Source organism: Berghia stephanieae, chromosome 1 (assembly GCF_034508935.2).
Source record: "Berghia stephanieae isolate SIO BIC M18660-M18661 chromosome 1, UCSD_Bste_1.3, whole genome shotgun sequence".
NCBI classification, from domain to species: domain Eukaryota; kingdom Metazoa; phylum Mollusca; class Gastropoda; order Nudibranchia; family Aeolidiidae; genus Berghia; species Berghia stephanieae.
Window position 1 is genome coordinate 92,191,138 of NC_088360.1, and position 25,824 is coordinate 92,216,961.

Sequence of the window (25,824 nt, forward strand, 5' to 3'; positions counted from 1 at the left end):
GTAACATCTTTGATATTCCCGAAAATGGACTACTGCAATGCACTGTTTGTTAGTCTAACAAAGGACAAAATAAACAAACTCCAGAAAATACAGAACATGGCAGCCCGCGTTGTACTACAGAAAGACAGAAAAACTGCAGCTCCCGAATTACTACAGCAGCTGCATTGGCTGCCAGTGGACCAGCGGATTAAATATAAATCTTCAACTATCGTTTTCAAATGCCTGGAGGGCTCGTCACCAGCATATCTCTCAAACCTCGTTGAACGGTATAACCCACAGCGATCGCTTCGATCAACGAACGACCTCAAATTGAAAACACCCCGCTGTCGAGTGAAGGCTGGTGAACGCGCCTTTCAGCATTCTGGTCCAAGGTTGTGGAATTTACTACCACTAGAGATACGTTCTTCGTCTTCACTAGAGGAATTCAAGCGTCGATTGAAGACATTCTTATTCCGACAGGCTTTCTTTTGATTATGTGTATAATTAGCGTTGTTCGTGTACTGTGTTAGGGCTTCATTATTAAGTTAATCTTTGTTATGCGCCCAGAGCCCTCCTGATGAAGGGATGTTTGGCGCACTATAAATCTATACCATTATTATTATTATTATTACTTTTACAGCTCTAAAACTATACAGGTTAGAACTTTTCTGATGACTTCATCATATTTTCTGATAATTTTGCCATAAAATTGCCAAGTTTTAATATCTTATTCCACGTATTAAGCGAGATACAGGCACAAACCAGAATAAAACGCAGAAAAAGCGTTACATATTTTCCGTATTTTTTTCTCTTTGTGAGTCATCCAAATAAATGACACATTAGAAACTGCATAACTTTGTTATATATTAATGGATTTCCAAAATTCAAAAAGATTTTTACTCAGTGGAGATAGGGCTTTGATTTAAGAGGAGTATTTCCTACAAAAATAGAAAACAAAAATTTTCATAGTCATTGCTACATTAATTCAACATATTAAGTTGTTCGGCTGCTGATAGGCGGAGTTCTTATGGCGATGGAAATCTACTCCTGGGTGGGGATCCTGACCTACCATAGTGGGCAGGTAGGTATATACTGTGTCTTCTATCCCCTTATATCTGTTTTCCAACATGCTTTCTGTCTTGGATTGAGATTACTTGGTTTTGTCCTGGCCCTGGCCGGAGTCCAAGCTGAGAGGGAAACAGTCAAATGCATAGTTATTGTTTTGGGAGATGATTATTTTTTTCCCTTGTAAATCATCTCTCTGTTATGTATTATTATATTTGTTATTTTGAATACATAATGTAAGTATTTGAGTGTATTCCTCTTTGTTGGATTTTGTGCTTGTGTCTGGATGAGACTTATAGGTGATCTCAAACTAAGTACATTGGTGGTATTCTCTTGGAATCTACATCTGGTACCTATTTGTTCCCAGTTCCCCTAGCTATGTCTTACGTTTTTTTTGAATGCTTTGTAATTCTAGAACTTTTTACTATCCCATTTCTTCCTTTTTACTGGCGCTGATATGAGCTTAATGTGTTGCAAGTGCCGTAAAACCCTTAAAAACAAAAACAAAAAACAAGTGTCTTCTATCCCTCAATATCGTTTGTCTCTTTCATGTTACTAGACTATTGATTGGGATCTTTTGATCTCCCATGGTGGGCTGAAGAAGACAATCTTGTTTACCCTTTCCATGTTGTTTCTGTCTTTATCCTGGAATGTGATTTCTTGGTTTCACCCTAACCCTAGCTGAGATCCTTAGCTTTGGTGGAAAGATTCAACTATATTAATCTTTCATGGGAGATGTTGTTTTCCTTACAAATAATCTGTTATGTACTTTTATAGCTTTTAGTTTAGAATATATATTTTGTAAGCATTTGAGTGTGCCTTGTGATTGCATCATGTTGGGACTAGGTTATTTCACTTAAGCAACAGCAAGACAAAAGGAACCAAATTTCCATTACAAAAAAAAAAAAGACCACACGTTATATTTGATGGCCAACAGCCAGGATTACAATCAGATACTGATTTACACCCCGAGTCCACTCTAAAGTGTCTTACCTTAGGCAGACCTGCTTACTACTACGAAAAATTGGTAGGATTACGAGAGAAGTCGTGTTGTTACACCTACTCTTCCAGTTCCAAACTCCTTGGAAGTGTGTATGTTACTAGTACTTCTGAGGGCTAATAATAAATAGGTTACATTTTATATTATAAGATGGCATAACTATTTTAGTTGCAGGATGTATAGGCAGATTCTTAAGATTACAGGAGTGAGAATGGATAATCTTTATTGATGACCAGCATATATTTAGACTAAAAAATAAGATGCCATCGTTCTGAGACCAGAAGATCAATTGCACAAGGTATGTAACCAGTCATCCTGGAGAGTGGTTTTACACTTCCAATGAGATTGGGACCAGTTTTTTGACATCTCACTTTTGTTCCCTATTAATAAATAATGATAAAAGGGGCGTATTTGGACAAAAAATAAATTTTATTGCATTTATTATATCAATTGATCTGTGTACCTTATGTCACATTCTTGAATTTCTGTGTAGGGATGATGAGTTTGATAATTTAAAATGTTCATGAAACAAAAGTTACAAAAGTAACATATTGGTTTTGTTATAATAAAAAATATCACTTTTTAAAATACGGTTTTCAATTTTTAAAAGTTCAAATTCATGTGCCTTTGATGATTGAAAGACCAAGAACCATGAGCGTTTAAAAATTAAAAGCTGAAAGAACTCTCTTTCACAAATCAAACACACTCAAAACAAAACCAGTTTTCAAATGAAAACCCTTAACAGAAGATTTTATAAAATTATTCAAGGACTGAGTGATGCATTAGAATTCTTTGAGAAAGAAAAAAAAAATAACTTTTTAAAAAATAAGAGATTTTTGTTTACAAATTGCTATGTTTTACAAGCAAATTACACTTATCTCCAATTCTATTCCATAATAAAATTGTTTTCATTAACAATAACTTTACCTTTAACCTCACCAACATGCTTTTCTGTTTCTCTCACACACAAATACACACATCACCTTACTCTAATGAATTTAGTTACTGATGCTTTACTTATGTTTGGCTTTCTTTTTACTTGCTTCCCGTCTCCTTTGAGTCAATGGGTTCCTTGGATCATTGATCTCGTATCGATCTTCATCTGCTACATTGGCATCAATCACCTTCCTCTTTTTATCTTCCTCAAACTGAAGCTTGTGACGCATCCTGTCGAAAAAAGAAAAGAGGTCAGGGTACTTTTTATTTAACAAAAACCTGACTGAAATCCTACAAAATTGGATCTTTTTAAAATCTGAACAGTTGGGTGATAGGGACAAAACCCAGTGTAACAGAATTAGTATGTAATACAATATTTTTTTGGATCTATCATACAAAACACACCACATTAAGCTGAGGCCAAGTGACTATTTCTTTTGCCCCTAATATCTGTCCGATTGTGAAATACTTAATATTACACATATTTTGTGGTAATAAGCTGCTAAGAATATTTTTATATCGTATATACATTAATGCGTTTGTTTCAGTGCAAAATTAATCACAAAAGATGCCATTCTTTTCTCGACTCTTAAAGATTGTTTAATCATCATTAGAAGTCCAATGTAATCATGTGGGATGAGCGTTTATCTAATCTTATGAATTAGGCCATTTGTTTTAACTTTGATATCGTTCATTCTAACATACTCTAGGGAGAAGATTTGTCATGTCTTGTTGTTTGTTAAATTCTTATAGAAGAAAAGGCAACCTTTTTTGCATCATGGTCCAGCTTTTGTATTCACTGACTATCCGTGAACTGGTTTGAAGGATGTGTTTGTGTGTTTTTATGGGTTTTACCATTGCTCAAACGGTACTTTATAATTCATTTGTCAAATCCTCATCCAAATCTTCAATGGATTGATTAGGGTGCTGCTTGTCAACTGAAAGTCATTTGACGAATCTCATCACTTTACAACAAATTAGAAATTGTTATATTCTAAAAGAGCTGACCTCCAGAATATATACCAGCGCAGACTGAAGCAACCTAGCATATGGTAGCGACTAGTGAAAATAATAATATTGTTTGATGCATTTAGTTTTGATATGACTAGTGAAAGCTTGTGTCAAAGATTGCTCTAACGGCAAATAATAGTAAAAAAAATAAATAAAGAGTCACTATTAGTTTAGTTTAGCCAAGATTAACAGGAACCTGGGCTGTCTTTCTGGAGACATGTATTTATTAAAGGAGGATGAATAATAGATTAAATTAATGTTTGTGTCACTGAAGGGATGTTCCCCTTGAGTTTTGGATAAAATAAAACTTATTTTCTGGTCCCTGGGAGTTTATCTTAAGCAGACTGCAGTGTACATGAAAATATCAACATTTCAGTTTTATGGAAATGAAATTTCATAACTAAAGCCTCACCATGATAAATCATTGTCATCATCACCAGCTTCCTCAGGTTCCTTTTCTCCTTCAGAGTCGGAATAGTTTGAAGTCAACTCTTTGAGAGATGACAATTTTGATTGGAATTTTGACAGCAATGCCAAAGTTTGAGCTTCCCGACTTTGACCTTTCTTGTTCTGTTCTTTCTTCAAATTTTTGTATTTTTGCCGCTCCAATTTGAATTTTTCAAGAAATTCAGCATTATCTTAAAAAAGGAAAAAGAAGAAGAAGAGATGAAAAGTGGTAGTTGATAATTAAATTTGAAGCACTACAAAATAGTAAAATGTGATGAAACTCAATTTTCATGTGCAACTGATATTTGTTTATTTAAATAGTCATTGAAGAACTTGAGAGTCACAAAGCCCATAAAACTGGAGCTTATTCCAGTTTCTGTAGTGTGAAAGGGACTGCATATTAACCATTTAGATTGAATGCTGGTATCTTTATTATATTGCACTCTCTCCCCGATCTACCAAATCCACTTCTGGGTGACAAAAGAGGTCTGATAAAAATTTAAAAATTATACAGAAAACAATGCATTAGCGAGTGATCAAAGTGCTCAACCAATTGACATTCTATGTCTCATCTGTTTATTAAGTTGTTGTAGTCATACATAAATAGATGGATTTATCAGCTTTAAAACAAAAAAACTAGTTATTAATAAACAAATAAATAAATAAAAATTGATTCATGAAAATAAGATCTAAATATTGACTTTACGCTCCAGTCTTAAATCTCCAATAAACCACTCTGACAAGAAGGCAATTTGATTTTAGGCATCTATCAGACGCTGTTGTTGAGGTGTGACCATACAGTTCAGAGATCAAAGATGACCTAAATTAAGTCCAAGAATATGCGCCTGCAATAAAACCTCAAAAATATGCCTTTAGGAAAGCCAATTTGCACAGTTTGCCTCTGTCCACCTTGCAGTAATTAGGTAACTACGTCTGTAAGATCTAATAAAAATTACTTTGCACAAAACTAGCATCTTATACAAAAGGTAGCTAACTAATAATTGTTACAATCCACATAATGCTACAAAACCAGGTAAAATCCAGCTCCAAAGTCTTAAAGGACTACTCACTTACAGCAAATGACACCAAATAAAATTGTGTTTTATTATAAGCTTCGGCAGTCTTAAAAACAGAAGACAGATAACAAATCTTTTCATTAGATGTGGACAAAAATTAAATTATTCGGCAAATGTAGCAAAATATGTTTAATCACAAAAATATGTGACAATACAAAAAGATTAGTTTGCATCATAATATTTATCCACAGTGTAGTGATCTCTATTTTCAGTTGAGCACAATTCAACTGACCGAAGAATGTGTATCTAAATTCAAACCCCTTGACCATCATCATCATGACCATTATCATCCTTTGTCTCCTTCACTCATCTCCATGGCTTGTCATGACTCAAAAACTTTTTCTGATCAACATTTGAATATACATGTCATTTGAGAAAATAATTAGTCAAAATAAATAAGGATCCAAATATTAAGAATAACTGTATAATAGCAAGAACTCACTTGGGTCATGCTTTGACTCTTTGTCATCCTCTCTTGATTCATCAGTTGCATTTACTTTCTCTTCCTTCTTGTCCTTCTTCTTTGCTGCTTTCAGATCTTTCTGGAGTTTTCTACTCTCTTTTCTGGCTTCTTCCCTAATAAAATAATTTTTTTTTAAAGTGTAACTGTCAATCAAATAAAATCACTGTCTGCAGCAAAATATACTAGTGATATAATGACAAGGTGAGCAGTGTATTCAATGTAGTTGTATTACAGTCATATTAGCTTCAAACGACTTATAACTGATATTTCAATATCTCCCCCACCTTTATATACAGTAGAATTACTTTAAACCGAAATTTTGGGGACCTTCTAAACCATTTCGGTTTAAAGACATTTTGGTTTAAAGCAAGTTCCCGTTTTGCGATGTTTTTCAAGTGTAGTAACTATTTAAGGAATTTGCTCATTTAATCATATCATCATGGGTTTCCCCTTAAATGGAGTTGTTGAATAAATGCCGTCTTTGTAACCATTTTAAAAAAATGTTATTTTATTATTCTTTGTGTGTGTGTGTGTGTGTGTTTAAAAATAGTTTTCGGGTTTTTCATTTTCCATTCAAAATAGTTGAAAGAGTTGAGTTTGGGATGCCGTGTATTTTACATATCTCCGTCTTGCTCAATTTTTTTTTTTTCATCGACTTCACATAGTGTTTGGATTTTAAACTCCAACATGTAAGCACAGTGCTTTCTTTTGGACATCTTTTAGTAAAATGTAAAGCTAAAATAAGATCGAAAGGTCTTGTGTGATAATTGATAATGAGGTGAAGTGAAATGGAAATGAAAATGCGTGTCAATGCTAGGCTGTCTCCTACACTCCCCTCTTTTGTTGAAAAGCCATTAGGTTCAAAGGCCTAATTACATAGACCCCCCCCCCCCCCTTACACACACATTTAAACAAACTGGAAATGAAATGGCATGTCAATGGTAAGTACCCTACCCCCCCCCCCCCCCCCCCTCGTGTTGAAAATCCAGTCAGTTCCAAACAACGACTTCTTATAGTAGACGATGGTTCCAAAGCATCAGCAAACGAGTGAGAACATCTCGCTTGCGTGATTCTACACCCCAACTCCCCCTCTTTCCTCATTTTTCGCCTGCCAGTCACCCGTCGTCTTCCTTTTCCAGTCTGTGCGATTGTGGTGTTGGCCAAGCCCAAGTGCAGTGATTGAAGTGTTTTCCTACCCCCCACCCTCATCTTGTGCTTACGGTCTTTGTTTTGTTATCGGGCATTATTACGTGTGGCCACCTTCCCGAATTTTTGAAGAAAAATAGAGAGAGAAAAAGGGAAGGTGCTCTCAAGTTGTTTCGGTTTAAAGAAAGTAATGCTTAGAAGTATTTCGGTTCATCGTAAGAATTAGTACAAAGATAATGAAGGAGCTAGTACAATTTATTACATTCTTTGCGGTTTAAGGTATTTTTCGGTTTAGCTTCTTTCGGTTTAAAGTAATTTTACTGTACTATTCATTATTTCATTCTGTCAACAAACTAATTATTACTTCGAGCTCATTTATTTAACTAAATAATCTTAAACCATTTGGGTCCAGGTTCAACAAGAATAAAATTTGCCTTACATCCAGTGCCTCCTTCCTCCTCAGCAACAACAACAAAAAAAAATAATGACCACCAGAGAGGTTGGGGGTCCCAATAGCTCAGTTAGTTGAGTACTCGCTTCATATTTAATGGGACCGAGATTGACCTCGGGTGCAGTCGAAATTTATTTCTGACCCCCCTGTCCCTGTTTCATGCTATAGATTATAGTAGGTACACCAAACCAAATTTTGAGTTAAGAAAAAACCAAAAAGTCTATGTTTCATCACATAGTACTCAATTTTCTAAGAAGTTTGATACCAAAATGAGCCCTCTAACTCAATTATTAAGGAATTTACGCAATATTGAAGATTCGAAAAATATGCGCCTTCGCGCAACTTGCTCCGGTGTCAACTTTGCGCTATTGTAAAATGAAAAGTAATCAAACCACATACCTAAAACTTGCTAGACAGACAGACAGCAACACAGGGAACACGCCTATTTTTTTCCAAGCATATTAAAGAACTTTATTTTACTTTTAAAAGGTCTTGAAAATGGCTCCGAAGCCAATTTCACATAAAACGACAAGGGAGGTAAAAAAGAGCAATTTGAACGATTTTTAAAAATTCATTAAAAAATAATAAAAACATGTACATATTCATGTGATACATCAAATTAAAGTTCATTATCCATACAATGACAAAATGTAAATAGCCAAAGTATGCAAGCCACACATTGGTCATTAAAGAACATGAAGCAAGACTGAAATAATGAAATCACAAAAATTTCACCTAATAAAAAAACTCACAAATATGCAAAATGTCAGGATATACAAATAAAACACTTCATACGTACAGCATGAATAACGTACAATTCAGAAATAGTATGATCTCCTTAGTAAAATAAATTAGATAACTTCAGCAGCTTCAGACTAAGCTATGAAAATTGAGAGAGAAAAATAATCCGAAACCGAGAAATCACAACAAAAAAAATGCACATTAAATCATTAATGCTTGAAAAAGAAATTAAACTCAATCAGGCTATATAACTCTTCGCTTCTTTGATGGGTTCTCAATGTCACCAGAAACAGAATTTGATTTTAAAAAAGACTTTAAAGCATCCAACATAAAATCAACATCACCAAATCTTAAACTCCTTCCGCCCGACATACATTTATGAAAACGTATTTCACTCTTCAATATATCTTTTATCTTTGTCATTGAATAATTTTCAACTCTAAGCCTGTCAAATAAATCAATTACATCTTTATCTGTTCGACAGGGCCCACCGTGTAATTCAACATCTCGTTCAACCTTGGAAATATTCTCCATATCCTTTATCTGCTTATCAATCTTCTTCTGTTGATTCTCTACAAATTTCAATCTTATATCATTATCTACTTTATCTTTTAACATCTTACTCTCATTTCGCATTTTCTTCCCATGCTTTCTAGCTACTTTGAACATGAGCCCTTGCTCTTCAACAGACTTTTTAGATAAAAACGATATTGTTTTATTGCGTTTGACAGCATGAATGGTGGACCGATTATGGAGTGATGCATTTCTCCTTTTACTAATGTCATAATCGAAATCACCAAATGCACTCTCACCAACCAAATTTGTAAGAGGACAATGGCTCAATGTTCTTTTCATTTCATCACTGACATGAGCATAATAACCATCATTTAAAAAATCTTTCAACTGTCTCTCAGTAACAGAAGAAACATCTTTGCATAATATTTTTAACAAATCAATCATTACAACATTATTAAATTTGTCAATTTGACTATGTACCATATCAAATGCAGGGGATTTGGAAAAAGGGAGAGCATCTCCAAAAACAGATGTAAAAGAAATATCAAGTAATTCAGAGGGATCATCAGCCCATTTCTTAAAACAGTCATGCATCATTTGAACATACATAAAAAAATCAGTATACTTCACTGTATTACTCTTGACAAGAAACCAATAAGGCGAAGTGACTTTTAAACAAAATAGGGCAATACAACAAACCAATGACATTAACCTTAAATCTTGAAGGTCATGAGTAACACTCTTAATCAATAAATTTGGGTTATCATGTAAAATACCAGAAGTGAAAAAATTCAATAAATTGTCATGGTGGAATAAAATAGAAACAGCAGCTTCAAAAAAGCAATTAAACCTGTTGGACTTAAAACTAGGAATGGGAACAACATTGTGAGTATCAGAACAAAAAGTAATCCACTGTGGACGACATCCATTTTTCTGGTCACCCCTGGGACCCAACAAATTACAAGTACATCGAATTATTCTATTTGTCGCAGACTCTGAATCTTTGCTAAAAAATGAAAAGGCCCCATCTTTGTCCCTTCCTAAATACTCATCGTCCTGAGTGATCAACTTTCGTTCAAAAACTGACAATGTCTTTTCAAAGGCAGAACTAATTCCTAATAGAAAATGTGCATTACAATGCAAAAAACTGATCTGAAGGGAATCTCCAAGCTCAGCGTTTAGTTTATCTGTAAATTTATGACCAAAAAGAATATTGGGCGCAGCCCTATCAGACATGACACTAGTAATTTTAGAAAGAATTTCTCTTAAAATAATATCAGGAGAAATGGAGTACACATCTTTATAGCAATCAACTAAATTACTAATAACAATCATAGCAATATCCAAAAGAGTGTCAGAATTTTCAGTGGCAACAGGCAAAAACCCCAGATAAAAGGTTTCCCCACTATCTAAAGTGAACTGATGTCCCACTATCTTTTTCTGATCTCTTGATGTACCATCAAAATGAAACGTAGCATTTTCAGATTTTAAAACATTTTCAACAGTTTGCATATTTGAAAGGACAAAAGCCTCATCACACATGTTTAAAACTGTTTGAGCACAAGGTAAATTTTCAGAAAATACATAATGAAAAATATTGCTTGATACAATATCAATTACTTTTTTTACATTTTTAGCTGAGACACCTGTCTCACAAACTAAGGCGATGACAGCTTTCCTGACATCATCAGAATATTCATTATTTTTAGAATTTTTAATTTTAATTTCAAATGGATTAGCTTCTAAATTTTCATATCTGATGATCTCTTTCTGTAACTCATCTGTAAGGTATTTATTTTTTGACTTCATTTTCTGTAAGGACAAATCTTTCTTATTTAAATCACTGTGTAAAACAGATATAGTTGAGCAATAATCTTTACAAATTTTGTCATGCCCAGCTTTAATTTCTTTTAACTTTAAATCTTTTTTCTTTAATTCAGCTTCAAACTTTTCTTCTAATTTAGACACAGTAACTAAAGCTTTATCCTCAGCTGAACTAAGTTTCTCTTTCAGTCCTTTTACCTCCTCCAGTAGAGAAAATTTCTCCGATTGAATATCACGTAGTGCAGATTCAACAATTAGAAGTTTTTCATTCAAAGACTGAATCAAATGTAACTGGTCATCTTTCAGCTTTGGAGTAGTTGGAGTTGGACTAGATAGTAGTGGGGTGGGTGGGCGAGGCGTAGGGTGCTCTTGTAATGGCAATGATGAAGGCTGTAGATGTGAGGGTGGTTGTGGAGACGAAGAAAGGGAAAATTTTGATAGCAGAAATTGCTGAAGCCTTTCAGGATGTTTGGTCTTGTTGCTCCTGAGTCGTTCATACTCTTTGAATGTTTTTTTTAGGACACAAAAAAGTTTAGAATTGATGCTCAGTCCAGATAAATGACAAACCCATTGAGCCGTTGTGTTTGAACTTAATCCCATATCCCTCCTGGAAAGTTCAATATCAATAACTAATCCGTTATCGATGTGTTTCAAATCCAGTGAAGATGCAGGCGGAAAGGGCAATGAAGCACAGGTGATGCCAAAACTCGACAACTTATCCGAAATAAAGTCGAAGTCAACCCCACATTCCAGGAACGACAGATCATGCCGTTGCATGCAGAATCTCTGGTAAGCACGCTCCACTGCATGCCTTATCCGTGATCTGTGTGATGCAAGGTCTGGGGATATCCGTAGAAGACAGTCTTCAATCTGAAATCAAATTATTTGAAAAGATGAGACAATGGCAATACAACACAATTTTACATTGTCAATTGTTACCTAACTCTGTACCTTTCTCGTTAGCAATGCTTACTCATATGTACAGTGAATCCCACTAGGCACTGAAATGCACCAATACCCCTTCATATGATCCTCACCGATTTCTTCCTGTAACAAAACATCTTAATCTTAGCCAGCAAAAAAAAAATTAAAAAAAGCGGTCAGAGAACAACTGTCTTGACTTTGCTCACTTCTTGACAATGGATGATCACATGATAGCTTTGGGAAACTTCTCTGAAAAAAACGTGATTACATATAAATGACGAAATAAAAATATAGTCACCTCCTTCCAAGATTTTTTTGATGAGCAGTTCTCCGATTCCTGCTTCAAAAAATAAAGCTGTACAAGTAACTTCTGGTTCACTTTTATTGGTGGCAAATCTGGTCGTCTACCTCTCCCAGATACCAAAAAGGTATTTTTTTAACCCTTGGTAAACATCATCATCTGAGGAAATATATCAAAATGAAAATTACTAATTTTATCATTAAAATCAAAATCTTCCTTACACAAACATTGAAATAGATACACGTTATTATTATCCCCAATAAATAAAAAATACCAAACAATAATCTGAATCTGATGAATAGGCAATAATTACAACATGAATATGAAAAAAAAAAAGTCATTTGCCATGGTAATAGCTAGTAATAATAAGTACCAGGCAGTCTGGTAGCGCACAATTAATATTTGATCTACTGAAATTATATTGAGGATCACAATAGTCATATAACTTTATAAACAAATCAGTCCACATCCAAATTATTGACAGGGGTCTGAGCCCATCCAAAGCAAAGTTTCATAACATAATTTTTTTTAAAAAAGCTTACTATTGCTGTAAAGTCACATACGCCTCTATAATAATAATAATTAATGATAATTTCTTAACCAATAACCTTAGAACGCATTCGAACTAAAACAAAACTAATGTGAATCTCGATAAGTTGTCCGCAATGGACTCGTCCGAAACCTGAATTGAGTGTCCGCCATTTTGAAATCAAGATTTCATCGCCACAAAAGTCTAGTGTATTAAGATGACAAAATACAGCTGTATTATTCATTAAAATAAAATTTAGATTGGTGTCATATAAAATTAGATAACTGATTAAAGTCTTACTGGTATTTGTATAACATAAAAAAATACAAAGTGCCACAAAGTTCCCAGTTGCTGGATACGAGGGAATACCGCAAGTGAAAGAATTTTAAAAGACACTGCGTTTACGATTTTGACAAAAAAAAACTAACTAATATAAAAAAAGCAATATTTTCAATGATCAGAAAGTAGATTTCAAACATATAACTTACCTATAATGAGCTTTGAATCCATTCTTGAATGAAATCAATCAATCAATCACACCTTGTTTACAACTAGTCGCGAGTCGACTAACGTCAACTCGGCTCCTTCGTTTGAATGACTTCACCGGGCATGGTCGTTCTTTTTAAATAGCCAGCTTGCGGACGCTGTTCCATAAAATAGTTTCGAATTTTTACCATGAATAGAAAATTGAATACTTTTTCATTTCATGTAAGTTTCGTTTCAATGTTCTCATATTTCGGCATTTTTTTTGTCAAAAACTTCAAAAAAATCGATTTTTAGAGAGGAATATGATTTTATACAATATAAAATTATATACCAAACGAAAGAGAATTCAATTCTGCTTCAAATAACACCATTCATTTCCCGATCTCATAAACGGCGCTCGCAAGACATCCGGTTGAAAAAGATGAGGTCATAAAAACTGACCGTGAGCATTCCGACCAACCGTTTTCTACACATTTTTATTCAAATCTATTAATATTACTTATTGAACAAAACCATTTTCTTTTTTCCCTATCATAAAGAAAAAAGGATGATCTTTACAATGACACCAAGTGTAATGCATACATTTTACACATTATTTGAGAGTAGCAGTGTGAAAGTGATGAATTTTCCCGATTTTCATCACAATTTTACCCGATAGTGGCTGGTTTGGAGTACCTAATTATAGAAACTGGCATAAACTCCAGCTCCATGGGCCAAATGGCTCTGAAGGACTACCAGAAAGGCGCACTCTATGTTGAATGTCAGAGTGTTCTTATTACCTGTTTATTGTTATGATTAATGTTAAATAATTTAATATTATAGTATGCAATCGTTATTATAAGTGTGGCAGTTTTCCCTATTTATTTTTTTTTAAAACAGAAACATTTATAATCAAACTTAATTGTTCATCACCAAAACAATGAGTTACAAGGTCTTTCATAATTGGAATCACATTAAGAAGTTACCATCAAATTATTTTGTTAGTTTCAAAGACACAGGCCAAAATGCGTACAAACTATATCACCATTGCTAGATGTTGCTAAACCATTAGACGTTTTTAACTTTTATTCTTTTCAAAAATTTCTATCATCAGTTTCCTCTTCATTAAAGCTGTCAGAATTTTGTTAACCATCAGCAAGATAAATTCTTCAAGTCTCCTTACGAAAAAAGATTGTAGATAGGTAGATTAGGCCCTTAAAATTGTTAATGATCCTAAATAGTAAAATTTCTTGACCAATCCAGAAAACTTCATTATGAATTTAGTTACATTCTTTTGGACTTGAGGTCATCTTCAGAAATTTTGTCTGGAATATCTGGGTTCTGTGCATCAGTTGGCTTCTCCTCTTTCTTGAGTTTTTTGCGCACTGCTTCTTTGTCTTCAAGTTCTCTGTCCTGCAATACAAGTTTCATTACATTTTCAAAGTTATGTTCAAATAAACTTTTTAAGGTAAATTTTGATTGTGAACGGCAAAATGTAGTTTGAGCTTATGGTTCAATGTTATCAAACATGTTATCTAACACTCCATGAACAAATTCACTCAAGACTAAATCAAAAGGTATATACTTTTTTTTTATATGCCCAATCCTCATTTCCTCCTTTCTCTTTGACTTACTATATCTGAGATAGCCAATTTTTAAAAATCAATTCCTTAATTTGTTACATATGGGCCAAACATTTTTAAAAAAATCCTTTCTCCATAGACTTTTTGCAATCAAGTAAGGTCTTATTTTTTAATAATAAGAACAGGGGATCCAAATTTGAACAAAATCAGTAATTTCTAAGGAAGTAATAAGTCTATTAAACATGTGATATATAGAAATAAATAACGATAGTCACATGGAATGGAAGATTCAATTTGACATATGAAGACATATATATGAGTCTTTTTAAAATGAAATTGAAGCTTCTTTTCCATTTGACTATCGTTATTTTCCATTTGACTATCGTTATTTCATTCTTCAAGCCTCAAGCAGCAACATTTGCATAATATATAGATAGAACAACAAACCAACCAGAACTCCCTTTTCATGAGGACAGTGCACAACACCCATCTGCATATCTCTTTGAAAGTACAAGCATCACATTTATCTTACAATTCTACTAAACAAATTTAAGCTCTTATGACAAATCTTAAACTATTTTTGGAGGAGGGAGAATTTGATTTTAGAAACAGGTTAATGCAAAACAGATTGAGTCTACAGTACAATTTGACATTGAAATGAAATAGTGGAAGAGATCCAAGAACTCGCCTCACTCTTCCTTTTATCAGACTTTTCCATGGCTGGCACAGAGCTGAGGTTTGGATCATCAATGAGGTCATGACTGCTTTTACTCTTGCCACTGAATTTCTGTTAGAAAACAAATAAATCCATGTTGGTAACATAAGCTCATATTCAAGTAGAACAAGAAACATATCTTTCATTACTTTTCTTTGTATTCTGACCCTCAAAATCACCACATTATCCATAGGTGCACACGTTATAGCACTGTTGTACTAAGCATACAAAACACTTTCTTGTTATGATTTTCTTCCATCCACTTTAAAGTCTGCTAAAATTTATTAGCGATTACAGGGACCCATCAAAACCTAACCACTTTCTATTACTAATAATAATAATAATAATAATAGTGCACACTTATATGCCCCATTATCTCATGCAATATGAGCTCTAGGCGCTTACTACTACTGCTACTACTATTATTACTACTACTAATACTACTACTACTACTACTACTACTACTACTACTACTACTACTACTACTACTACTACTACTACTACTACTACTACTACTACTACTACTTCTACTCGTACTACTAATACAACCATGATTACTACAGCTATTGTAAGCTACTTTGCCAATGTCCACACCATATAGAGTAACAAACAACAGTCAAACATCTGAAATCAAGAGTATGAAATGGTTAAAATGGTGCCAGAGTTAAGTATATGTAATTACTAATCTGCTTGCAACACAAGGGGTATCCTCACTCACTGGTTTAAAAATATTACTTGGATAGCTCCTCAAGATGACAACACCACTGGTGAGAATAACTGACCACTGCTGAGCACTTATGTGGAAGTTGAACACTATATAAGAAAATTATTATTATTAAAAAAGAGGAATTTTTTCTCCAATCATTGTGATAGAGAATAGCTTACCAATTTCCAAATTATATGATATGTTGATGATGTGGTGGTTGTAGAAGCGGTGGTAGGGGTGATTATGAGGCAGTGTAGGATGTAGGAATGATGGTGTGGTGAAGATTGTGGTAGTGGTGATAGAAATGATATGTTGGTGGTGGTTGTAGAAGTGGTTGTAGAAAAGATGTGGTGGTTGTACGAATGATGGGTGGTGGTGGTTGGATGATGATGTGGCAGTGTTGGTTGTAGTAGAGATGATGTGATGTTGGTAGTTGTGTTAGTGGTGGTAGGGATGGTGGTGGTGGTTATAGTAGAGGTGTTAGGACTGATGATGATATGGTGGTGGTGGTTGTAGTAATGGTAGTGGGAATGATGATGTGGTGGTGATTGTTGTAGTAGTGGTGGTGGAGATGATGAAATGGTGGTTGTTGTAGTAGTGGTGGTAGGAATACTGATGTGGTGTTGGAAATGATGATGATCTAGTAGTTTTGGTGGTGGAGATCATAATGATGCAATGGCGATGGTTGTAGTAGAGGGTATAGGGTGATGTCACAGTAGTTCATGATTGCATAGACTTCTTAATTCCATGTAGTAATATAATGGCCCATCTTTTTAATTCCGGGACAAATAGTAAACTTCCATATTTTCCAGGACTATCCATTATTTTTTCTCCAATTTCTGGATGGTAGGCATGCCTGCAAGGGACTGATTATTGTGACGTATGCTGAAATAAAACAATACAGTATCTCTTCAAATCACATGTATATAAACCTCATTTTTTGTAATACAAACCTTTGATGCCTTAAACGTTCGCTCTTCATCTTCCTCTGCCTCTTCCCCAAATGAAAGAAGACTGAAGTTTCTGAAACAAAATAGTGAATGACAAAAAATTATCCTTCTCTTTCCTAAATTTAATTCATATAACACTTGAACCAAATTGAGAAAGACAAAAAAAAAAAATGTATCCTTTTCCTGCCTAAATTTAATTATATAATACTTTTATACTAATCAAGAAATAAGGTTAACAAATTTAACATGCAAAACTACAATGATTTTGTTGGAATGTTTTTCACCTTAGAGCAACTTTTGCCATTTTGAATCATTTCCTCTATGTCTTTATCAATATTTGGCCAATAGATGTAACTTCTAGCCAATGCTTTTTATTTGATTTCCGATGGTGATCTTCATGTAATTCCATCAGTATCAATTAGTGAAGGCAATTATTGATAAAATTTTAAACATAAAAGTGTTTTCTTAAATCATTTTTATCAATAAAATTCATTGAAAGGTTTTAACTAAATCTAAAAAGACTCCCTATTACTTTAATGATAACAGTACTTGCTGGAATCTAGCACGCCCTGCAATAAGGCCCATGAGCATCTGATTTCGACCCCCTCGGATTTTAGCATGCTTTTCACCTTCTCCCAAGAACACGCTAGAATCCCGCAAATACTGTATATTATTGCAATCTGTGACTGACAAATCTAATTAAGAAAGTCTAAACTTCACCTCTCTTAAATTCAGTCATAATATGCCTCAAAGACTTACTTGGTGGCCTTTGACTTGCTTCTAACTTTTTTCTGATCATCATCTTTATCCTTTTTAGCTTTCTTTTGAACCCTTGGAATTATATCATCAAAGGGGTTAACCAAAATCTGAAAGCGTGAGGAAAAAAAACAGCATTCCTTTAACCATATTACACCCTTAAGAATCATCAATATCAGCAAAAAACAAAACTTTTCATCATTCTAATTTTGTCAGGGATTTTTTTTTAAAGGATAGCCTGTTGTTGGTTTAGAAAAAAAAAAAGATCAAATTTATGTCAAATTATTTTTAAGTATTTGATAAGAAAAAAAAATGATAATAAATCATGGATTTAAGTGATTCTTCAACAACAAAGAATGGTATAGTTGTTTACATTGACAAGACCTGGTTGTGCAAAATTTTGATAGGTTTTATGAAAAGATATGATATTCTTAACTTTTGACATAAGCAGATTTCACTAAATTATTTGCAGAATTATTTTCCTTCTGATCCCCTATCCTTACCCCCTCCCCTGCTCCCTTCACCATCATCACCAATAAACAAAAAGAAATGATGCCATTGATGGAGAAGGTGTTAGGTATTTTTTTGACAATAAAAATTGAGTTTGAACCTAACTATTTTAAAAAATATACTTTCACAAAAAGCAAATAGCCTTTAACTTTAAAGCACAAAAAAGATTTGTACAATATTTGCTTTTTTACAACAAAAGCAGCATTTAAATTATTTCCTTTATTTTCATATCTGTGGCTTTTATAGTCGTGAATTGATAATGTTCACTTACTTCCGATTTTATGATTTTATGAGGTTCAACAGGACGTTCATCATGATCTGTTTCCACTTCTTGAAGCCTCAGCATGTTAAATAAGGTTGGACCTGTAACTTTACCAAATATTGTATGCTTGTTCTGAAGTTCAGGAGTTTGGTTCATGGTGAAGAAAAACTGGCTTGCGTTGTCATTTGGTCCTGCATTAGCCATGGCAACCAAACCTCTTCTGACAAAACGCAGCCTTGAATGAAATTCATCCTTTAAAAAAATATTCAAGAATGGCAAATCTGTTTATAAAAGAAGAAAACTAATGATTCTAAAGAAAGTGGGGAATTTTTAACATTTCAATTTATTTTTTTTTTAATTCTTTCTTCATTGACAAAGTAATGAGAAGGAATAGCCTATTTAGACATGTCAGTGACTAAAGTTCAAACGACTCAAACTTAGCCAGACACAGATACGATGGACAAACTAGTACATGACAGATAACCCAAGTCACACTCCAAAAGTCATTTACTTAATCTAACTGGTACATTATTAAGTATTGACATATAAGTCAAATAATCTGATATAGGCCATGGTCAGTACATATGACACATGTCATGGGCATTTAAAAAATTACCTTGAACGGAGCTCCATAAATAGACTCTCCTCCTTCTCCAGTGCCATTTGGATCACCACCTTGCACAATGAAGTTAGGGACGACTCTGTGGAATACTGTGTTGTCATAGTAACCCTCTAAACAAAGCTGAACAAAATTGCGACAGGCTTTTGGAGCTTCTTTAGACCAGAGTTCAATATCTATGTCACCTACTGTTGTCACAAGCAGTACCTGGCATAAAATTAAAGCACATACAATAAAAATTCAAAAAGATATTCATTCATACATTCATCTTTTATAATCTAAAACAAACAAAAAATGTAGAGCCAGATAAACACTTCAGGAAATTAAGATTTTAGAAATTGAAATAATGAAAAACAGTGCTTTTTATTTTGTTTTTATTTGTTTTACAGTTTTTGTTGATCTCAGTAAATTTATTGGAACAGGATAGTGGCTGTCTAGCAATTGCATCACAGTAATAAGGCCATTTTACATATAATAAATACTATAGGATAATTATACGTCTGATTTTGATTCATAAATTGATGCTGAGTTTGATTGAAAGTCTTAAATTTTCAGTGATAAGTTATAAAATTGTAAATATGGGAGCACAAGTGTTTCAGAGTGCATTCACACACAATTACAAAACTGCCTCTGTCTCAAGACACCTTTTTAGAGACCCTTCAATTTTTAGTTCTAGCACTTTCTGCCATATATGTTCCTTCTGTCAGCCTGTAAATGGCTGGTGAAAAAATTGTCTGAACTTTTCGAGGATGAGAAAATAGACCAACCAAACCAAAGAAGTGGATTAACAACACAACCCAGATATGACACATCAATTGATTAGTCAAACCATGTCATATTTTTCGCAACTGCGATCTAAAAATACTTCAGGCATATTGAATAGGAAGAATAATTGAATTAATAAATAACTGAAAAACCACGGTCGTGCGAGAATAGAGGAAAAGAGAATCGGTCGTAGGCCAAAGGAGCGAAAACTTCCGATATAAGCATTCATTCACCTTTTCATTCGAAAAAAAATTTTTTTTTTGCATTCATATTTTTCCGGTTCACTTTCAACCGGATAGAGATAATGTACTGAACTGAAAAAAGAAGAACGGAATGACGTGTGTGTGTCGGTAGCAAAATAGAAAGAAACAGCCCAGTCCCCAACACGCTATGTGTGTTAGTTGATTCCTGACTATATTGTGTGTGATCGACGACTCGCGAAAGCGACCGACCGACACTAGCTAGCTTCGTGCGGGCAGACACACAGTCTGTGGACAGACAGTAGGCAGTGAATACGTACACGTCCGGGGAGTGTGGAGGTGGTGATAATTATTGACAAGATGGAATGCTGTCTGGTTTGTTTTGTCTTTGACGAGATAAGTACAATGTTTTTTTGTTTTTTTTTAAAATAGACTCTCGTCAAGGCACAAAATAAAACACATTTTCTTTTTAGTTGGTTCTGTCTTTTGACGTTACGAATAGATATATATTTTTTTTTTTTTTTTTTAAATGTCAGAATTTATAGAGCAAAATCGTACTGTCGGAATTCCGACAATTGTCGGAAGATTTACAGGCCTGTTCTGTTTCATAAATAGCTGCGAAAAAAAAAAGGCAAATGGTATAAATACTTAATTTGAATTAATATTTTAGATAACATTCCCTCCACCATTAGCAGCTTTTTTACAAACGAAGTGACTCTTGTAGAGCGACACCTTACATAGCACTAGGTATCACTCTGGTTGAGCGACATCTTACGATACACTGGATATCACTCCAGCATTTTGTTCATTGCAAAATAGAGGCACTAAAACTATAAAAAGGAAAACATTTGTATACCTTGCTTGTTTTTTTCCTGCTAATGTGCAATTTACATCAAAAATAATAAAACAAAAGTGGCATAATTCATATTTTTCAAAATTTCTTATAAATAGATATGATTAAAAATATCTCCACAAGTTTTAAGGTCTGTAGCATAGTGGTTAAGTTTTTGTCTCTTGATTGGAAGGTCCTGGGTTCAAATCCCAACGGGGACAATTTTTTTTTTTTCAAAATTAATTTTTTTAAATTCTATTTATCTCTTTTCTTACTAGCATTATTTCTAAAAATGTCCTTTTTTTATTTTTAAAGCTTATTGATTTGTCTATTTATCATTGTTGTTCTTCTTACTATTTTTCTTTATTTTCCTCATTTTTCCTTTGATAGATTTGTTATAACCATTTCCATCAGTATACTTTTACCATATTTTATCATTATTATAATAATTAGATATCAGTAAACTTACAAAAGTCAGTACAATCAGTGCGAAATTTTCTGAACAATACCAAACACGACATAGCAGATAATACTGGATATCGCTCTTACAGAGCGACACCTAACACCTGCCTTTTATGAAAGAAATTGAAATGGCAACCTCCAGAAGGCCTTCCGTGAGCACTTCGCACGAAGGGAAACAACCCAAGTATTCCTTTAACTAACCCTAAAAAAATAAAAATAGAACCTAGTACTTTTACCTAATCCCGAAAAACAAACACCCTAGGACCTTTACAAAGACCTATAACTAACCGTAATAGAAAAAAATCCTCTGACTTTGAGCTAACCCTACTAGATAAAAGCCCTAGGACTGCTTTGCACTATCTTTCAATACTTCAACGACAAAATGGCAGCAGAGAACCAAATCAATGGTCATATGTATCAGGAAATTTTCAATTTTCACTAATTCAAGGTTTGTTCAAGAGTTTTTAAAATGCTACTATTGACAAATTGTTACTTTCATAAAAAAAAAAGTGGTCCCTGCCAAGCGGATTAATGTAACCGATGTTTTGACTAGTAGCAACCAGATTGCCACATTGGATTTTTCGTAGAATATTTTTACTTCTTTCCGAGATATAGGGAATCTTTTAATTTTTCAAAAAACATACAATCATGAAGGGGATAGGGGTGGACTAACAATCCCATGTCATATTTTCAATATGACTGACAGGTGTCAAAACTGTGACATTTGGGATCTTCCAAAATATGGGTTCATCCAACGTAAAGGGTAAGTTGCTTATGAAATACTTAGCATAAGATGATACTATAAATATAATTTATTTATTTCAAATTCCAAGCTATACAGCTCTATGCTAATTTCTCGCAACATTATGCATTTCTATTCTATTGTGATAACAATGTAACGATGTCTACATATTATGTGCTTGATTTAAGAATGTTATAATGGCCTATATTTTGCGTTAGTTTGAGAGTATTTCCATTACAAGAATGAACCAAAAACAATTTTAAGTTCACCGACCTGCAAGTATGTGCACCTCGCAATGTGCATATTACAATTAGATTATTTGTTTTCATTTTAGCACAAGACTTGTTTGATTGTTTCTTGTGTGTTTCCTTTTTTTTTCCAATTTACGTAATAATCAGATCCTGGCTTCTTCAATTTTCTTTTGCCATGGGGTGGAGGGAAGGAGGTAGTTTTGGTATATTGTTTTTAAAATTATTTATTATTATTTTTTTTTTTAAACGAACACACATCATTTGATTGACGGGTATCAATGTATGACACTTTTACTTGGAATCATCTGTTTTGTGTGTAAGCTTTTAAAAGCAATGTATTTTCTGTTAGTTTTAGATGTAAGAGTTATATAGAGTTAGTTGCATACTTAGGACCTTATTCTAATTATCTATACCATAATAATTCTTTTTTTTTTTTGTGTGTCTCGTCCTCAAAAGTTGACACTCAGAGTACAATTTGAGATCATTCGTAAAATTGTAATTCCTGGTCAAAAGTTCTATAAAGTATTCATTACGATACCCAAAAAACAAGGAAGTATTGACTGTGACCAACACAGAACAATCAGCATAATGAGCCAGGCCACAAAAATTATGTTAAGAATACGTATGAAAAGAATGAGGAGCAAGATCTCTCCAGAGATAAGTGATGAGTTTGGTTTTGTTAAAGAAAAGGGTACGGTAAATGCAATCTTTACATTGAAAACATTAATGCAACGGTCAATCGAAAAACAAAAATCACTTTATCTATGCTTCATTGATTATTCCAAAGCTTTTGATTCAGTACAGCATGAAATGCCCTTCAAAATCTAGACCTGTAAATGAGCTCTATAAAAATTGACTGAAACTGAAACTCTTCGTTATTCGTCGTAGCGGTAAAATCCAAAGAATCAAAATGAAAGGTAAACAGCAAGCTCACTTGAGCAAAGCAATGGCAGAAAACTAATTTGCGCGGGAATTAATTAGGCTACTGACCATTGTTCCTTATAATTAGGTACCCAATCAGTGAAGAAACTTAGAAACGGTCAACCAGTTTGTTTACAACATGAGGCAATCGAGATATGCTTGTAGCAATAATTTAACTTTCGATTAGAAGGTGTCTACATAACGAACTTCCGGTGTTCGAATTTTTCTTTTTCATACTTTTCCTGTCCTTCAAGTAAATGTGGTCAATTTTGGCTTAGACGAAACAGTGAAATTTATCGCTCGGCGGCTCAGTTAAAATTGGCTACGACATGTTTGGAAAGTGAAAAAATAATTTCACGAAGGCTGTGTGAAAATACACTGGGTGTGTTCAGACACGGCAATTCTAAAAAGCGTCGCTGAGCCTTGGCAATATATCCATCGTTAATATAAACGGCCCATGAGCTATGCATAGCGCTGTGGAACATTCCTAATTAACTTTACAGTCGTTCGACTACGATTCATGAATTTTCTTTATTCAATTCTTTCTTTCCTTTTTAAAAATATTTGAATTTGACGAATTGACTGATTTCAGTTAATTGACTGAGAATTTACAGGTCTAAAAATCTTAGAAAAGATCGGTATGGACAGTTAAGACCTTCGACTTGTGAAAAACTTATATTGGAATCAAACAGCGTGTGTCAAACTGGATAATGAAACATTGGACTTCTTTAACATCGAGAAGGGAGTAAGACAAGGTACCTTTTTGACATATATAGTGAAATAATATTCAAAGAAATTGAAGATATGAAAGGCGTCGTCGTTGGAGGGCAGAATATGAATAGCATAAGATACGCAGACAATGGTACTCTGATGGCCTACTCTCCAGAACACGCGCAGAAAATTTTAGATATAGTGGTGTGCAAAAGTGAAGAGATGGACCTGAAACTAAATGTTAAGAAAACCGAATGCATGGTGGTCTCAAAGAATGACAACAACACGACCTTCCACTTGTCACAAAGGAGAGACCATCAAACAAGTAAAGAAATTTAAATATTTAGGCACTATCATCACCCATGACACACGTGATATAAAACAAAGAATATAGCAATAGCAAAAAACGTGTTCCATAAAATGCGACCAGTTGTGTCAAACAACAACCTAAACTTGAAGACCAGAATGAAAGTAGTAGAAACATATGTTATAAGTACCCTTATATATGGTTGTGAAACGTGGACGCTTGACAAAGAATGTACGAGGAGGTTAGAGGCATTTGAGATGTGGATGTATAGAAGAATGTTTAGGTTATCATGGACAGACAGGCGTACGAACGAGGAAGTGTTGGAGAAGGTGAGAAAGAGAAGAATACTGATCGATAACATCAGAAAGAGGCAGTTACAGTTTCTGGGACATGTTCATGTGTGGAGAAGAGACAGAATAGATAAGTTGGTAACATCTGGGATGATCGAAGGAAAGAGCTAGAAGAAGACAAAGAATGACTTATCTAAATAACTTAAGAATGGCCAAATGTGACTTAAAAAGCAACACAGATTTCATGCGCACCGCAGAGGATCGTGATTCGTGGAGACAGCTGACCGGCAACGTACTCAAGAGTACAAGCCACGATGGATGATGAAGTTTCTCATCATACCTTCCCTCTCCCCACCTTCGACTCCAGAACTGCAATTTACTACAGCCAAGGTGGCAACTCAGTCTCTGTCTAAATAAAGTAAGATGGCGGCTGGGACCTCTATCCTTTACCAATGCCCAGTGGTATTCAGTCTGTGACTGTATAACTAAATCTAGACTATCTATCTAACTGTAACAATTGTTGTGAGTGTGAGTGTGGTGACTGATTTCGCTTGTTCAGTTAATACATCTCTAATTTTAGTTCTATACCTTCCCACTTGTGGCAGGCTCTTGAATATAAATGTTACTCATATCTAAATGACAGTCAGTCTTCTTACATCCTCCGGTTTACCGGTTTACAATACAATATTTTTTTAAGCTTTTGATTTGTTTCTCTGGAGAAATACAACAGATGATAAAACTTTGATGCTAAACCGTTACTTTCGTTTTCCTGCTGGAAATGGAACTGTGTATTCCCTACACCAGTGTGTTGAATACACTATTGTCTCCCGTTTTGGCTAGGGAGACCAAGATTTTCGTTTATGGAACTGTTTCTTTATGTTAAAGAGGCGAGTTTTTTCTTCTATTTATTCATTGCTTGCCTGTATGTTTTTGTTGTTGTTTTTTCTTTCTTTCTTTCTTTCTTTTTTTTTTTTTTTTTTTTTTTGGGGGGGGGGGGTTGGTTATTTTTTAGGTAATATTCACCCCTCCCCCCTCCTCACCCACACGAAAAAAAAAAATGTAAGAGAAGAGATTGCAAGTTATCGGCCGGTCGCCCACGCAAAATTTAACTTTAATTTTTTTAACAATATTTTTAGATTTTTGCTAGGAAGATACGATTCTGGTCTTCCGACTCAAAACCAATGGAATTGTTTCTTGTACCATAATTATGTTGAGGAGTGCAGGTTTTGTTGTTGTTTAATTTTGTTGTTGTTGAGAGAGAGAGAGAGAGAGAGAGAGAGAGAGAGAGAGAGAGAGAGAGAGAGAGAGAGAGAGAGAGAGAGAGAGTTAGCAACCGCCCAACACAAAAATTATTTGAATTTTCATTTT

At 34.1% G+C, this 25,824-nt stretch overlaps 2 protein-coding genes across 2 annotated transcripts; both read right to left on the reverse strand.

The window, feature by feature from the left end:
• Positions 1–2,454: 2,454 nt before the first annotated feature.
• Positions 2,455–25,242, reverse strand: LOC144962199 (spliceosome-associated protein CWC27 homolog). Its single transcript, XM_078895128.1, has 10 exons — positions 25,045–25,242; positions 18,973–19,182; positions 18,366–18,608; positions 17,588–17,694; positions 16,832–16,901; positions 15,146–15,244; positions 14,163–14,287; positions 5,957–6,090; positions 4,404–4,629; positions 2,455–3,211 (listed from the first exon to the last, which is right to left on the reverse strand). Exons 1-10 carry the CDS (start codon positions 25,084–25,086, stop codon positions 3,058–3,060), a joined length of 1,410 nt encoding a protein of 469 aa, XP_078751254.1. The 5' UTR covers positions 25,087–25,242; the 3' UTR covers positions 2,455–3,057.
• LOC144962186 (uncharacterized) lies at positions 8,026–12,015 on the reverse strand. Its single transcript, XM_078895123.1, has 2 exons — positions 11,878–12,015; positions 8,026–11,525 (listed from the first exon to the last, which is right to left on the reverse strand). Exon 2 carries the CDS (start codon positions 11,430–11,432, stop codon positions 8,559–8,561), a length of 2,874 nt encoding a protein of 957 aa, XP_078751249.1. The 5' UTR covers positions 11,433–11,525; positions 11,878–12,015; the 3' UTR covers positions 8,026–8,558.
• Positions 25,243–25,824: the final 582 nt, after the last annotated feature.